Genomic DNA, 15,602 nt, shown 5'->3' on the forward strand with positions numbered 1-15,602 from the left:
TTCAGTACATTTCAGTCTGATTCCTCTTCCCAGCCTTTTTTCTATCCATCTATCTGTACTGCCACTTTCAGAATGGGAGTCTTTTTTCCACCTCTGCTTGTGATCATGAGCGTCTTAATATGTTTTGTCTTCCAGTGACAGCGGGGAGTACCACTGTGTCGCTACCCCCTGGTACTTGTCTGCCTCCACAGGAGCCTGGACCCAAGCCGGGGAGTTGACGTCTTCCAAAATCTTCCTGACAGTCCGATTCGCCGGTGAGGAGTGTGTGCACTGCAATGTGACGTTGTGGTTTCCCCACACAAATTTACCAATTCTTCTGCTTTCTTGTTTCGTTTACAGTGTGGGAGTCCCTAAAGTTGCCCCTCTTGTATGGGGTTTCAGCATCAATAGGTAAACTAACGTTCATGCGCGCTCACGTGTTTTGATTTAAACAAGGCGAGAATGTGACATGGGCGGCGCTGAATCTAGCGTAGCTAATGCCGATTAATAAAATTAGCATAGCAACATGTTGGTGGTGGCTCAACCCTTTTTTTTCATGTGCAACATTTCTCTTCCTTGTTCAGCAGCCCTGACCTCAACCCCAGCAAACCAAAGCTTGTAAGAAATTATTCCTGGAAGAGTGACAGCTGTTAGGTCGTCGTGCCTTCAAAACTTTTTTCTCTCATTTTTGCTTCCTGTAAAGTCGTTTCGATGTCCAGGGGTCCTTGTACCTTATTGTGCATCGACAGCATTGCTTTTCTCATTTCAGAGCCTCGCAGTTTTCTTTCTTTCTTTCTTTTTTTATTTTGGAGCACAATCTCCACTGCAGCTTAAAGTAGCAACACCGGTAATGTAGCAATGTTTTTTTTATTTTTAGCCAGCAGATATAGTTTTTGAAAGCTGTGGTTCCGAAACTGAGGTCAGCGGACCACCGGCGATTCATAAGTAATAGCCTGGGCGACTCTGTGAAATCATTTGAAATGAATGATGTCCTTTATTTTTATTTTTATTTTTTGCGCGCAGACTGACTTGGGGACTGGCATGTCAATAAAACAAAAAGAATAATTAAAACAAAAAAATATAGTCCTATTTAGAGGCATCTTTTCCTGAATTGTGTAATATTATGAGGGGGCGTTCTTCCCTCGTTAAATCTCATTTTGGAAAAATACAACTATCACAACACAACACCGTATTTTTTTAGTCTTGATCGCTGTGGCCTATGAGTGACATTTTTTGGGGAGCTTTCCAAAAACCAAAACCCAAAACACCCATAATCCCTGTTCCCTAATTGCGTGTTGTTCAAATGTGCCGTTCGGTTTTTCAGAGTGCCTCTAAAAAGAGTGCCAGAGCACTGTGTGTCAGGCAGCACAGGTGCGAAGGCTGAAAGAACAAGCTGCTGATTGGCTTATGACTTGGGCTGTGTTTGGAAATTAATCGGAGGGAAGTGTGCTCTGCCTCTCGGAACATGCACATCAACTACACTTTTATTCTCCTAACATTACAGCTTTTTGGGTCTAATGGTCATTTTGTTGTTGTATCACATTACAGATTTGTTTTCCCTCATCATAAGCAACTTTTCAAATCAAAAAGCCATATTTAGAATCGATTTAAATCCTTGTACTTCCTGCAGGTGTGGGCTTGTTCTCGCTGGTCCTGGGTCTGGTTTGCGCCCAGTGCTGCTGCCGCAACGCCGCGCACACTCCTCGCTCGCGCAACAAATTGATGGACCTGGAGATGGACTGACAAATACTTTCCCCTGCGCCCTCTCACTGCAGCGCTCCCAGGAAACAGCAAACGCACAACAAACACACTCCCGTCAACGACCTGTGGGACACCCAGTTGTTTCCGAGCAGAGGACGTTGGGAGTAAAACGGGTGGCACGTTTTTCTTTCGGTAGCGCAACTGAAGCCAACTGAGTGCTTCACACAGTACTCTGAACCATTTCAGCTCTGCAGTGGAGGAGCAGGGATTTTCCATGAGTTGTTTTTTTTTTTGCTTTTTGCCTTTATTGGCACAGGAGATTTCACTGCCATGTGGGAATAAAGGACCACTTATCTACCAAACACTAACAAATGAAGAGCTCAGGCTGCTTCCATACAAACTACCGCCACATTACGAATGCCAACAGAATGTGTTGCCGGTTACAAGTGGCACCTTATTGTCAAGTTCCACGGCCGACCAATGTGACTGTTCAGTCAGCCTGAGCCTTGTTTTTGTGGCGACTCTGGAGAGACCGCAGAAGGTCAGAGGGCCCACTCGTCCCCAGACGCAAGAGCCAATGAACTAGCAACCCAGAGTGTTCCTACCTTAACAAATGGACGGATGCTACCTTTTATTCTCGGCTCTAGTTTTTTGAACATTAAGAGATTTTAAAGATTTTTATGCATCCCAAGGAGACATGCAGTGTGTGGTTGTGTAGGTGTGTGCGTGTGTGATGTCACTTCTCGAGAAATGTTTTGTGCCTGTTGGGTGCACAATGCCAGTGTGCATGTTGTGTTTTATAGCACTGAGTGAGCAGCGGGAGCTGTTTTCAGGATTACTGTACATCAAACACGCATAAAAGTTGCTGTCCCACCACGACAGTAGTCATGTGTTAACACTCCCAACCCAAAATAAAATATTGCTTTTAATTTGCCACTGAACTTCAAACAACTGCGAGTGTTTTCGAAGGCGGCGAATGGTCATCGGGGTTCATTCAAGGTCACCCAATGGTCGCCAGACATTCACCTGTACTTTTCCTGTCGCAAGAAAAATCACTAACTGTTGACGGAGGTTTTGCGAACCTTGAACAAACTCTGACGTGAATTCAAGTTTTTCTACTTCCTCCGACTGTCGCAATTTTTGCCCCTCAGTGAGATAGGGGCCTTAAGAGAAGCAAGGCCAATCCGCCATATTTGCATACATTGTTGAATGGGCTGGTTGTTGTTTTGTTTCTTTGTTTTTGGTTTGGTTATTTTTGTTTTAATAACAAATGAACTATTGCATGGTGCCTTGAAATATGACTTGGATTTGTTCCAAAACCAAACAAAACTCTCGTATCTCATCTTTCCCCATTGAAATGAAAAGGAAATGCCATTAATCCGTCCCAGCCACCCCCCCCCCATCAACTTTTCTCATGTTTTTGATAAGGAAAATAGCACTCTAAAATGTACTTTATAAAACCTAAAACTGAAGAAGTAACATAATTTAATACAACTTAAATAGGAATGAATATTTTGTGTCACATTATTAATGAATTGCAACTCAATCTGGTATGTGCAACCTGGTCACTAGGGTCAATATAATTCAGATATGATGACATAAACAAAGGCAACTTTCACAACTGCTGTTCTTGACCCAGTAAGACATTGTATTTTTTTTTCCTCAAAGGATATAGAATATATGTCTGTGAGAACACTTGTATCGTCTACACTGATGCCCTCTTTGTGTTCAATCATCCGTTGCTTAATTCATTAGCACGTCGATGACGTTTCCCATTATGTTAGCATTAATTGAATGTACTTTTTTTTGTTTTGTTAATACAATTATGTAATTCTTGGCTTTATGTTTAGTTTGACCGTGAGCTTCATCTGTGTATGGCATTGAACAGCTTCAGATCTCATTTTTGAACAATGTTTCTGAATCTGCCAGATTGCCACTTGCCGTGTCATGAGTTGAGTTCATTACACAGCGCTCATATCTAGAACTTTTGCTCTCAAGACAAAGCAAAACAATTGGCTAAAAGACAACTCCTATATCAAGGCACCCTTGTAGTTTGCTCATGTTGGACTGCAAAAATGCAACAAGGTCATTTTTGATCAGAGTGTGCAGCTCTGGTGGACTTTTATAGAGCTTTCAAGTAGTATTTCAAGCAAGCAAACCGTGTACTTGACAGGGGCAATGTTATGTGGTCGTTAATTATTTTTCACCCTGAGTCAGAGTCCTCGGGTCCTGATTGATGGTGCCTGTGAAAGTGTAGCTCCGCTATTCAAATGGTGCACGATACAGTATGCAAGCATCCTCATTTCATGTACACATGAAATGCATTTAATTACTCTGTGCCAAATCGTCAACCTTAACAAATGCCACTAAACAGACATCCCTCTTTTCATGTTCTGTCATTTCATTGCAATTAGATGACTTTTTTTAATTTTAATAAATAGATTTGTAAACGTCTGATTTCCATTTCGTTGTGTAGATCCCCATTACTCCAACCTACAGTTGTAATAAAAGTGGCTGTCTCTTGACGTGTGTGTTTTGTGTCGTGCAGACAAGATGGATTGGAGTGTAAATAAGGCAGCCGGCATTGCTTTGTTTGGCGGGGGCCCGGGTGTTTGAACCCGGGTGGCCCGCGTTCTCTCCGCCGAAAATGAGTTTTTCCAAAGGATCTGATGCGGTCGTGAGCGCAGTTCCCACACGTTGCAAATGTGGGCCACTTTGGTTTTCGTCAGCATGTGCGGTTCAATCCATCAATCGTTTTGGAAATTCTTCACAAAGTATACACGACTGTTTTATAATTCAACACTGGGCTGCGTCTCGGTGTCTCCCATTTTCTTGTTAGTCTCACGTGATTTCATATTTTGTGTTTATATTCTCTCATCCCTCATTTGTCTGCGGCTTCTCTTTCTCCGCTAGCCTTCTGCACATCTTGCATAGCTTCGCCTCTCACTCTTGATTGAAATTGCAGATGAGCCTCAGATGTACTCCCGGGCTTTGAATTTAGCACCTCTTCAACGCCAATCTCTCCATCCATTCCGCTCGCTATCATTTGCATCTCGTGTTGAGACAAGTGGGATCTGGTGGCATCTGCTACGCGTGCGCGCGGTTTCTAGCGTGCTCTCCCAGGGTCCACTTGACCCACTTTCCTGGTCCTGCTTTGTGTGTTCTCTCCTGTCATGGATCATTTAGTAATGTGATCTCGTTGCAATTTCATCTATTGTCTTTCTCAGCTCGTTGTGCTTGGCGCCGACGCTATTCCTGAGACGTTTTCTGTTGAGCCGTAGACGTATGGACAATGGCTCCAAATATGTTCTCTCAGGAGTCCCAGCCAGGTGATGTTATTTCTTATTTTTCATTGCGTACAACACCACTGAATGTTTTACACACTCTCCATCATCACGTTCTCATCCCCTTAAAGCCGTGACTCTCTTCACTCAAAACAAAACGCAAATTATCTACTCAAGCAGCACTTACTTGAATTTCTAAAACTTTTGAGACTTTTACATCATGTGTATTAGGTGTTCTTCACACGAGTGAGTGAGTACCACTGACCTGAACTGACAAGGTGACAAAAACTGGTTCAAACTAATCTTGTGGAATCTGAGGGTGAGGGTTAATTGAGTGTTTGGTTTGCTTTTCTCTTGGTCATTGAGCAAAACATAATAGCCAGCCTGCTAGTTAAAGCCAAGCTCTGGCCCGCTTCAGAGTCGAAAGAGCACGTCTGTTTCATTAATTCAAGCAAAGTCCCTCAGTGATGAAATGAACCTGTTGAACATTGTATCTCACTTCGAAGCAATTTACCTTACATAACATCGTGTTATCGACACTTTTAACGTATTACGGTGAAAGAGAAGAAAGCTAAAATCACCAATTGTTTTCTCAATGGCTCTGAGTTTTTCATCACTCATTGCCCCATATGGTACACACACACATGCAATCTACATGTTAGTCCACACCTTCCGAGGATCCACTTGCTCGATAAGGTGCACAGAGGACGCAAAGTGCAATACAGTAGGCGCTTCCATGTGTGGGATGTGATATATCAGAATTCCAAAGCGAGGCCTCAATGTGCTCACCCAGGTGTTGCTTTTAATAAACAGTATTTGCTTTACTGGCCCCAAAGAGCAAGATTAGGGGAAAAGCAACAACCGTGCAGCGTTGATTCAACAAATTGCGTCTGGCAGTCAGGACAGAAGTTTAGGCGTGAATTGCAATGCCTTTTTGTTGTTTGTGATAAAGTAAACACCCACACACACGCACACACAGTGTCAGTTACATTGTTATCCCTCATGACATCATGCAGACCTTGCTTTTAAAATGGTTGTATCCTGTTTAAGAAAAATATATTTTTAGAAATAAATTTAATTTAGTTAAAAGCAATATTTATCCATCATTTTTAGCTGACGTCAACCGCAAACAACATGGCTCCGAACAGGAACAAGCTAGTTTACAAAAGGACAGTCAGTGCTGTTAATGTATGATTTGGTCGCTATATTTAGCAACGTTTCCAACTGCTCTAGCGATCTTTTATTTGTTTTTTCTTAAGTGATACACGAGGTTAATTCCCACAAGGAAACCGATGGCATGACACAACCTGAAACAACAGACCACATGAGTGGAACCAATCTCACATTGTTTTGTGTATGACAAGAAAGGACCACAGTGGAAGGTATTCACAGAGTCAATTTCAAAAACACGTCCGAAAGAAATGCCCGTTTAGACACTGCAAAAGCAGCGTAAATCATACAGTGGAAACCTTTGACCTGAGGCACAGTGCTTCCAGGCTGCAAATATTTTATGTGGTCCGTCAAAATCCTGTTTAAACATTTAATTGGCCCCAAAAAGGTAGAGGGGAAGTAATAGGGTCCTTCACCTAACTCCTAACATTCTCTCTGTAGTTGTTTGGACCCTATCAGAGCTGTCGCACACACTCTCGCCTCCATCCAGCATGACTTGTCCTTACATGGTGTGTCATACAGACGCGTGCACACAAATAACCGGTCGTGTGACTATGAGTCTAGGTTGGCTCTGTGGCCTGCCACCGGCTAATAGCTCCCTGAAAGATGGGCCTGCAGCAACTGTTTTGCGCACATGCTGCAGTATGGCTTACCTCATCTCATGAATGGTTATTAATAGTCTTGATGACGAATGCATCTGATTGTGACTGTGTCAATTGAGACTTGCGCTTGGTCGTAGGAAAACGGACCAAAGAATTTACGTATGAGAAATTGATCGTGCATCATCGATATAATAGTTTAATTCTAACCCTTTCACTGAGGGTATACGGTACTGTCTCGACATGCACGTCCACGCTAATCACCAACAGTGTGTATTGACATCCTAGCTATAATTCCATATTAGACAGCAGGGATCTCAGCTAATGCTCCATAAGGGAAGTATTAAAGTGAAAGGGGATAAGGAAAGTCACTTGAACTCGTGTGCAGCTGTCAAGACTATTATGAGTCCTCCGGAGTGCACGACCCCTGAACAACCTCGCAGAACCAAGCTACAATAACTAAACCTATATCTGAAACTTGTGTGGAGCCATCCAGGTTTTAGTCTTAATCTCATAAAATTTGCTTCGCTAGCGAATTTTAGTTTTCGTTCTTTAAAACTAGCCTGTAAAACTAAGACTAAAAAACTAATTAAACTAACTACAGTACACTCTTTTGCACAGGTGTCAAACTCCGGTCCTGGAGGGCCGCTGTCCTGCATGTTTCCAAAGTCTCCCTGTTGCTACACACCTGATTCAAATGATCACATCATCAGCAAGCTCTGCGGAAGCCTGATATTGAACCTGTTCAATATCACAAAATACTATCATGTTCAGAATATAGAATGGCCTTATTCGTTTTAATGTCTTATGCACAAAAATGACTGACACCCACCCTGCACACGGCCCAAATTAAAGTGTATCTGTACTGTTGGGTTAGTTTGTTTTTGTATTTCCCCTGACTTTATTATAGGCATGCTGCTCATCTTACAGAAGCCAAGTGTGCTGTTTATTTCGACACTTGGGGAAACAGTAGCATGTCTAAAATGCTGCATTAGCTTCCGGGTTTTAGAGAGTCAGTCAAACATGGGTTAATATGAGAACGCGTTACACTTGCTGGCCAAAAATCCCTCCACGTTCTACTCATAACAGTGACACACACATGTAAAGATATGAATTAAAATTAGCTCAAAAACTTTAGCCTGAAGCTACCTAGCAGCCCATTTAGGCTGGGAGTTTTGTGAAAGACGGTAAAAGTTGACTGAGGAAGTCATCACAAGCCAACTGTCGAATAGCAGAATTGTAAGATTTGTTCAGAGGACTTGTAACTTAACTTTGAATGAACATCGTGGCCAGCATATATTGTGAACGTCCAGCAGACCATTCACTGACATTTTCATCCAATCCAATCCAATTTTTTTCATGTATTTTTATCCTGTCACTGTCATGTTATCGTCATGAAAAAAGGAGCATCAACAAAGCCGTTTCATCAGTGTTGGCGAAAATGGCACTGCTTTTGTGATACTTTCATTAAAAATCAAGGGCAAAGAACGAAGGCGGGCATTGGCTGCTCAGACATGAACTGTCTCCAATTTCAGTTTGTTGGATTGTAAACATGCCCATAAAATCCAGCTTGACCTGGCTCTGCCCTCGATCTGTGGAAAAGGCAGACATCTCATTGAATGACATGTCTCTGAGTGAGAATAGACCATGTCAGATGAGATATTATTTGGGTCCTCAACAATACTGGCGATGAGCCATCGCACACATTCATTGTAACCCATTGAGCAACCCATAAATACACATCTAAACCTCCTAGCGTTTGGTCTTAATATGTGACCAATACCAACCAGAATAGGACTCCAAAAAAAGTGCAGACCTCCATCAGAGTCAAACAATCCTGAACATGTCAGCTTAGATCATCTCATTGAAAAGTGCATTCATTCTTTTTCAATACTGTTTATCGTCATTAGGGACAAAACTCTGGGGGGAGACATGCAAACTCCAGACAGCAAGGCAGTTGCGCACCTTTGAACATCGAACGTCAAAACTGCTAACCACAATTTCGGTCTCTGCTTTGCAAATTAACAATGAAATAGTGTGTTTAACTTTGCGGCACCCGATCCTGTCAAATTCACCATATACGGAACGGTGTAGCCAAAATGTGGGTCAAGTTATCTTGAAAGTGCAACGGCATGTTTGTGTTCATGTGGCCAGTGTACCATCAATCAACGGATTTCACGGTCACATAAACCCCTGGCGCGAAGGAATGACGAGCAGGGAACATGTCGACATCAACCACCAGCCCCATCGCCTCATAAAATCGAGTATTCCATTACACAGCCCTGGATATATTGGCAAAAATAAATAATGTGAATTCACATGGTTCATGCATAACCTTAAGGGAGGAGGACAAATAAGTCACTGCGAACGTTCAGCCTTCACACTCTGTCATGCCTGCTTTGCCATAAATTATAAGATGTGGCTTTAAGCTAAAGTTGAGAATTTGATGAGTTCTTCCCTTGTTTTTATGACACCTTCCCAATCTCCTCAATTCTGCTTGCATTTGTGCAACAGAAGTCATCGGGATTGCAGAAACATTTCGATTCACAAGGACATTATTTGATGGAAAAAATAAAGAAATACAATCGGAATCAGAGATGTAACCATGAAAGGAAAAGGCAATGCAAAAAGAGAACGTCTGAATGAAATGTAATGAAGTGCACTTTAAGTGTGAGCACTTTCATAGATGCCCACTTACTGTCTGTGCCTGAATTTTGTCATTAAAATCCCTGTAAAGTGAGACTACCAATCTTTTAAAATGGACGCACCACAAAGAAGAATGCCAAATCTGAATGGGGGTGGGGGGGAATGAAATCCTCAAGTATATAAGGCAAAATGAGGTTACAAAAAAAAATCAAACACACCCCATGGAAAACTAGCCGTTACTTTATCTAGCATCTTACTTATGCCTTCAAATAACTAGAGTTCGTGTCACAAAGTGTCAGAAGACTGGAATATACTGCATGCTGCAGGGTTCTCGCAATGCTTTTCCACACCTTGACGATGAGGCACTCTAGGCAGTGCATAACTCTGCCCATATGGTAGCTGTAAAGCAGTGGTTCTTTACCTTTTTAGAGGTGCAGAACCCAACCGGTTTATATGCACATTCACCGAACCCTCTATGAGTGAAAAATATTTGGGTTTATTTATTTATTTATTAACAAATTCAAGATAGGGCAACCCGGTAGTCGAGTGGTTAGCACGTCGACTTCACAGCGCAGAGGTATCGGGTTCGATTCTGGCTCCGGCCTTCCTGTGTGGAGTTTGCATGTTCTCCCCATGCTTGCGGGGGTTTTCTCCGGCTACTCCGGTTTCCTCCCACATTCCAAAAACGTGCATGGCTGGCTGATTGAACACTCCAAATTGTCCCTAGGTGTGAGTGTGAGTGCAGATGGTTGTTCGTTTCTGTGTCCCCTGCAATTGGCTGGCAACCGGTTCAGGATGTACCCCGCTCCAGCTTCACCCGCGACAAGTGAGGATTAATCGGTTCGGAAAATGAATGAATGAAAAAAAATTCAAGATATAAAAAAAAAGTAAATACAATTTCTGAAATAAGTATACTTTTTAAAAAATTGTACGACGTGCTATCACGACAGTCACACGTTGACTACTAAGCGAACTTTCCCACAGCACTGATTGGACAAGCAATGTTATGTGATCAGCTGCAGCCAGTGATGGCCAAGCGGGCATGTCATAACTAATTTAACATGTTGAATCGCGTGTGTCTTACCCTCCATGGCAGAGGCTCCGTCGAACCCCTGAGACCGACTCATAGAACCCCTTGTGTTCGATCGAACCCAGGTTAAGAACCACTGCTACGGTCAAGTAAATAAATCCCCTCACTATTCCACTTTTCCCCATGAAACATATTGGTACTCACTGCCCACAACGAGGCGCTCTGAAGTGGTAGCATCAGAGCAATATCTGGAGGGCATGTGTATTTTTGGGGCGAAGCTGGCTATCTAAATGCACATCACAATTATGCCGGATGACTTGTATTCGTCCCAGTCTTTTATATGCACTTTTATCCAGATTCAAACATGGCGAGTTCTTCGATTGGTTATGCCACAAACGTGAGCTCAAACAAATTAGCTCTACTGTGTACACTTAATTTTGAGAATGAAAGAAATTTGTTGAAAAATAAAGATGGCGTGTTCTTCCCTTTTTGGGCAGACTTCCTCAAAAGAAATGCCAACATGAACGTCGAGCGGTAAAATATGCCAACCTCTTTTTTGCTCTCCTTGTCTCGGCTGCTTAAGTTCTCTTGGGTCAAATTCCGACAATGGACGAGTACTGCCTGCAGCCATATTTCCAATTAATTTCTCCACTGTTACTGAGAGATTTTATTCATCCCTGCCAACAGCACTGCAGCGTTTTACACTTCAGACGCTCTTAGAATGCTTTCAGTTCTGCCGTCCTGATCAGTCTGTCTTTTTCAGTTTGGGCTTCCAGAAAAGTTTTCCTCTGTTGCTTTTTCAACATTTGTTGGCTCTCAAAAGAGGTGCGATACAAAAGTGTTGACAGGTCTGAGTATTGTCATTTGATATTTGCTACACAACGTGCAGACACACAGAGCATATACAGAATGCTAATCATGTTACGTCAAGTCTAGAAATGGCAGGGGAAAAAAAAAAAGAGGACGAGCTGCATGTTCCCTGTCGTGCATCTGCCAAGTTATCCCACCAAAACTTGCTGAGTCAGGAGTGAATGTCAGCATATTGTGTGCGGGACGGGTGTGTGCGTGTGTGTGTGTTCGACTTTTCCCACTACACGGCAACACTCTATATTTATAAGATCCTACAGATAGGGAGATAGCTGAAGAGCATTTCATCAAGGTCCTACTCCACAAGTACATTCTACAGAAAAAAAAACAATGACCTTTTATCTCGACATTACGACTAATACATTTGTTTTCTTACGCAGGAAGAACAAAACATTCCTTTTCTTTCTCATTTCTGTTTCTGTCTGCCTGTCTGTCTGTCTGTCCGCCCCCCCCCCCCCCCCACACACACACACACACGACTGCTCATTTCTGACAAGCGTGTTTGCTGAGGTCACAATGTTGTGTGCGTTCCTCTGGTTTCTCAGCCACTTTGTTCTCACTGTCATTCTCTTGCACACACACACATGTAACCATAGCAACAGCTATAAATTCATCACGGCATACACATTTTATCTTGACTTTAAAAATAATACAATAAGAAAAAAAAATAGTGGTTTAATCAACCCAACCAAAGACTACAACTACACCATCAAGGTTCGGCCAACTGACTGGACGTGTATTAACATATCAAATTTGCACTTGGTGTATGTGCAAATTTTCTTCGTGTTCTTCATTAACCCGAGGGGACCAGCTCTCACCCAAAAACAAACGTGACAACGATAAACATGTTGGAAGTGATTTTTCCATCTGCCTTTCATTCCTTCCACCATCTGCCACCGCCAGTGATGGTGTTTGTACAATAGTGCAGAACCCCTCGCCCCCATCCCTTCTTGTCCATGCAGAAATGCGTACTTGAAGAAGAGATGGGGGCATATACCACAGATCATAGACACTCACCCCAATTGCTTTATCTACGATGCACCTAGTTGCAGGGTTACCCTAAAAAAGTGCATTCATTTTGCTTTCTGCTTGCTCATAGAGTAGATTACCGATACATTATGTCAGGCATGGGCAATTGGCGGCCCCCAAACACAGTTTGAGTGGCCCCTTAATAATTTTGTTTCAAATAAATCAGGGGTTGGGGAGGGGGGGGATCTGCAATTCTGCAAATCCACGAGTGCTGAACTACAAGTATGAAGGGGTCAATTGTAGTTTTAAGTTAGAATCTTATCATTCGCCAGATGGCTTATGTGTGCTTGGAGTGGGTCTTAAAGTGCCCTATATTACAACCTGAGTTACACTAATTTTTTGGGGTGGATTTGGAATGTTATGCAGGACAAACAATAAAAGTACGTGAATAATGTTAAAATTGTGAATGAGTTCCTCCGCTTACAGTAATTTTGATTACTTGTTCAGTAGTTTTATGCCACCCTTGAATGTATTATTTGCCCTTCCATCCATCCATTTTCTGAACCGCTTAATCCTCACTAGGGTCGCGGGGGGTGCTGGAGCCTATCCCAGCCGTCTTCGGGCAGTAGGCGGGGGACACCCTGGATCAGTTGCCAGCCAATCGCAGGGCACACAGAGACGAACAACCAACCACGCTCACATTCACACCTAGGGACAATTTAGAGCGTCCAATCAGCCTATCATGCATGTTTTTGGAATGTGGGAGGAAACCGGAGCACCCGGAGAAAACCCATGCAGGCCCCTTTCCACTGTAAAAAAAATAATACAGTATGTGGTTATTCTGTTTGCTTCAAATTCATTGTGGGGTTTGGCTAGTGAATTTTGTACACATGCATTGAAAATGTATAAATTAAAAAAATATCAAAATGAAATCCATGAACACCATGTATTTTGAATATATGCATATTTTGTGCATATTCATCATAGCATATTTGTCATACATCTGGCTAGGAAGAACGTGGTCTTATGTGCCCCCCCCCCCCTAGCACTGATGAAAAATCGTGGTCCCCTCCTGCATTTAAGTTACTCATCCCTGCTTTACATGTGACAACACATGACTGTTATGTTAAAGAGACCCCTTCCCAGGCCCACTTTACACTTGTCAAAGCTTATGAGATCTAATGCAAGAGCGGTGAACAAAAAGCTGCCTTGACAAACATTGCAATGCTCGGTTGTGATGGGCACTGTCATGAGATACAGCATTCATTTGTCATTATTTATTTATTATTGCAGTTGTGGTATAGAACTGCACTAATACGCCCGAGAGCTGCTTCGAATCCTCATTGTGATGCAGACATGCAGCGCATTTCCGCACCACTCTCCAACATAACTATATAAGCTAGCCTTTTATGACAGTTTCAATGCAATATTCAAACATGCACTTCTGTGTACTAAAGGGGAATCGAATTTGAAAAAAAGAAAGAAAAGTCAGCGTGTAGCTGCTGACGATAGTCAAGGAACTGCTTGTTCTGAAGAGCTATAGCGCCATCTAGTGTTTCATTGTTAGCCTGCTTCTGCAGAGCGTGCTCATGTGCGGATAATTTGAATCAGGTCTGTTGGAGGAGGGAGGCATCTAAAATTGGCAGTACAATGGGCCTTGAACACTGGATTACAAAAGTCATTCCTTCACCTTTAGGATTGTAGCAAATCATGGTGACAGCCATTATCCACAAATTGAGAAATCATGGAACAGTGCTGAACCTTCCCAGGAGTGGCCAGCCTACGGAAATTACACGAAAAGAAGACAGTGACGACTCATCCAGGAAGGACGTAAAAAAGGAACAGGACAGAATCCACAGTTGGCCTCCCCCGCCTCAGTTAAGGTCAGTCAGTGTTCATGGCTCAACAATGAGGAAGCGCTTGGGCAAAATGAGTTCCAAGGTGAAAACCACTGCTGAGAAATAGAACATAAAGGCGTGTCTTACTTTTGCAAAGCACCCGGATTGCTCCGTATGTTTGGGAGAATAATCTATGGACTGACAAAACTAAAGGGGAACTCTTTGGAGGGCATTGTGTCATTACATATACTGTAGTGCAGGGGCGCCCAAACTTTTTGGATCGAAGATCTACTTTTTGATCAACTAACCTCACGGGATCTACCCTTACCGGCGCGCGCACGCACACACACACACACACCTGTCTTAGATCTACCGGTAGATCAGGATCCACCTAATGGGCACCCCTGCTGTAGTGCATAGGTGTCAAACTGAGGTCCTGGAGGGCCGCTCCCCTGCATGTTTTCCAAATCTCCCTGTTGCAACACACCTGCTTCAAATGAACAGGTTCAATGTCAGGCTTGCGCAGAGCTTGCTGATGATCTGATCATTTGAATCGGGTGTGTTGCAACAGGAAGACTTGGAAAACATGCAGGGCAGCGGCCCTCCAGGACCTCAGTTTGACACCTATTCTGTAGTGTAAATGTGACATAGCATTTCATAAATGAACATCAAACAAACATGACGGTAATAGAGTGAAGGTCTGGGGGTGCTCTTCTGCTTCAGGACTTGTGGCTTTGCTATGATTTATAGAAACATAAATTCTGCCCTGAACCATAGGTTTGTAGCGTCAAGATGAAACTCGTCTGGGTTCTGCATCACAAAAATGAATGAGAACACGTTGGCAAATCAACTTCTGAATAGCTTAAATAAAAATGTTTTTTTGTAGCATTGTCAAAGTCCAGACTTGAACTTGAAATTGAAATGCTGTGGCATAACCTTTAATATGCAATTTTACAAGTAAAAGTGGGACAAAATACCCCTAAAAAGATATAAAAGACTCATTGCCAGTCATAGACAGTACGTGGTTTTGGTTGTTGTACCCGAGGCTGGCCCAACCAGTTATTAGGTTGAGGGACCAATCACTTTTACACACAGGGCCATGTACATTTTTTCCCCTCCCATAAAAATAAAAATCTGAATTTAAGAACGGCATTTTGCGTTTACTTTTGTCATCTTTGACTGATATTTAAATTTGTTTGTTGCTTGGAAAAATTAATGACATTTTTATTATAGTGTCATGAAGTATAACAAGGCCGCGTGGGCTATAGGACAAAAAAATCTAAATGACCTGGCACCAGGAGCAAAGTATAACAAAAATTCAGATCAAAAACAGTCTTTTCTTCTTTTCCAAGCTTCAGAGATTTCATAAACCAAAAGAATCAAAAAGGCCTAGACTTGTGGTGTCAAACAGACGGTCCGTGGGCGGGAACCGGCCCCCAAGGAGGTTCGACCAGGCCCGCAGGTTCATTTAAAAGTGAAAAACTGCGTAAAAGAAACGGAATTAATATTTTAATAAGGT

General features: G+C 42.6%; 1 protein-coding gene and 1 long non-coding RNA gene across 2 annotated transcripts in view; one reads left to right on the forward strand and one right to left on the reverse strand.

The window, feature by feature from the left end:
- Positions 1 to 2,621, forward strand: part of ptgfrnb (prostaglandin F2 receptor inhibitor b) — a 49,098-nt gene extending 46,477 nt beyond the window's left edge. Inside the window, exons 13-15 of the mRNA XM_052056901.1 lie at positions 136 to 254; positions 340 to 390; positions 1,610 to 2,621. Coding sequence (XP_051912861.1) covers positions 136 to 254; positions 340 to 390; positions 1,610 to 1,722 — 283 coding nt within the window. The 3' untranslated portion in view covers positions 1,723 to 2,621. The remainder of the gene's footprint in view (positions 1 to 135; positions 255 to 339; positions 391 to 1,609) is intronic.
- LOC127595482 (uncharacterized) lies at positions 2,344 to 3,241 on the reverse strand. The gene is made up of 2 exons (XR_007961271.1): positions 3,073 to 3,241; positions 2,344 to 3,018 (listed from the first exon to the last, which is right to left on the reverse strand). It is a non-coding gene; the product is annotated as an uncharacterized LOC127595482 (long non-coding RNA).
- Between the last annotated feature and the right edge of the window lie 12,361 nt (positions 3,242 to 15,602).

The sequence above is a fragment of the Hippocampus zosterae genome, chromosome 2 (assembly GCF_025434085.1).
Source record: "Hippocampus zosterae strain Florida chromosome 2, ASM2543408v3, whole genome shotgun sequence".
Lineage (NCBI taxonomy): Eukaryota > Metazoa > Chordata > Actinopteri > Syngnathiformes > Syngnathidae > Hippocampus > Hippocampus zosterae.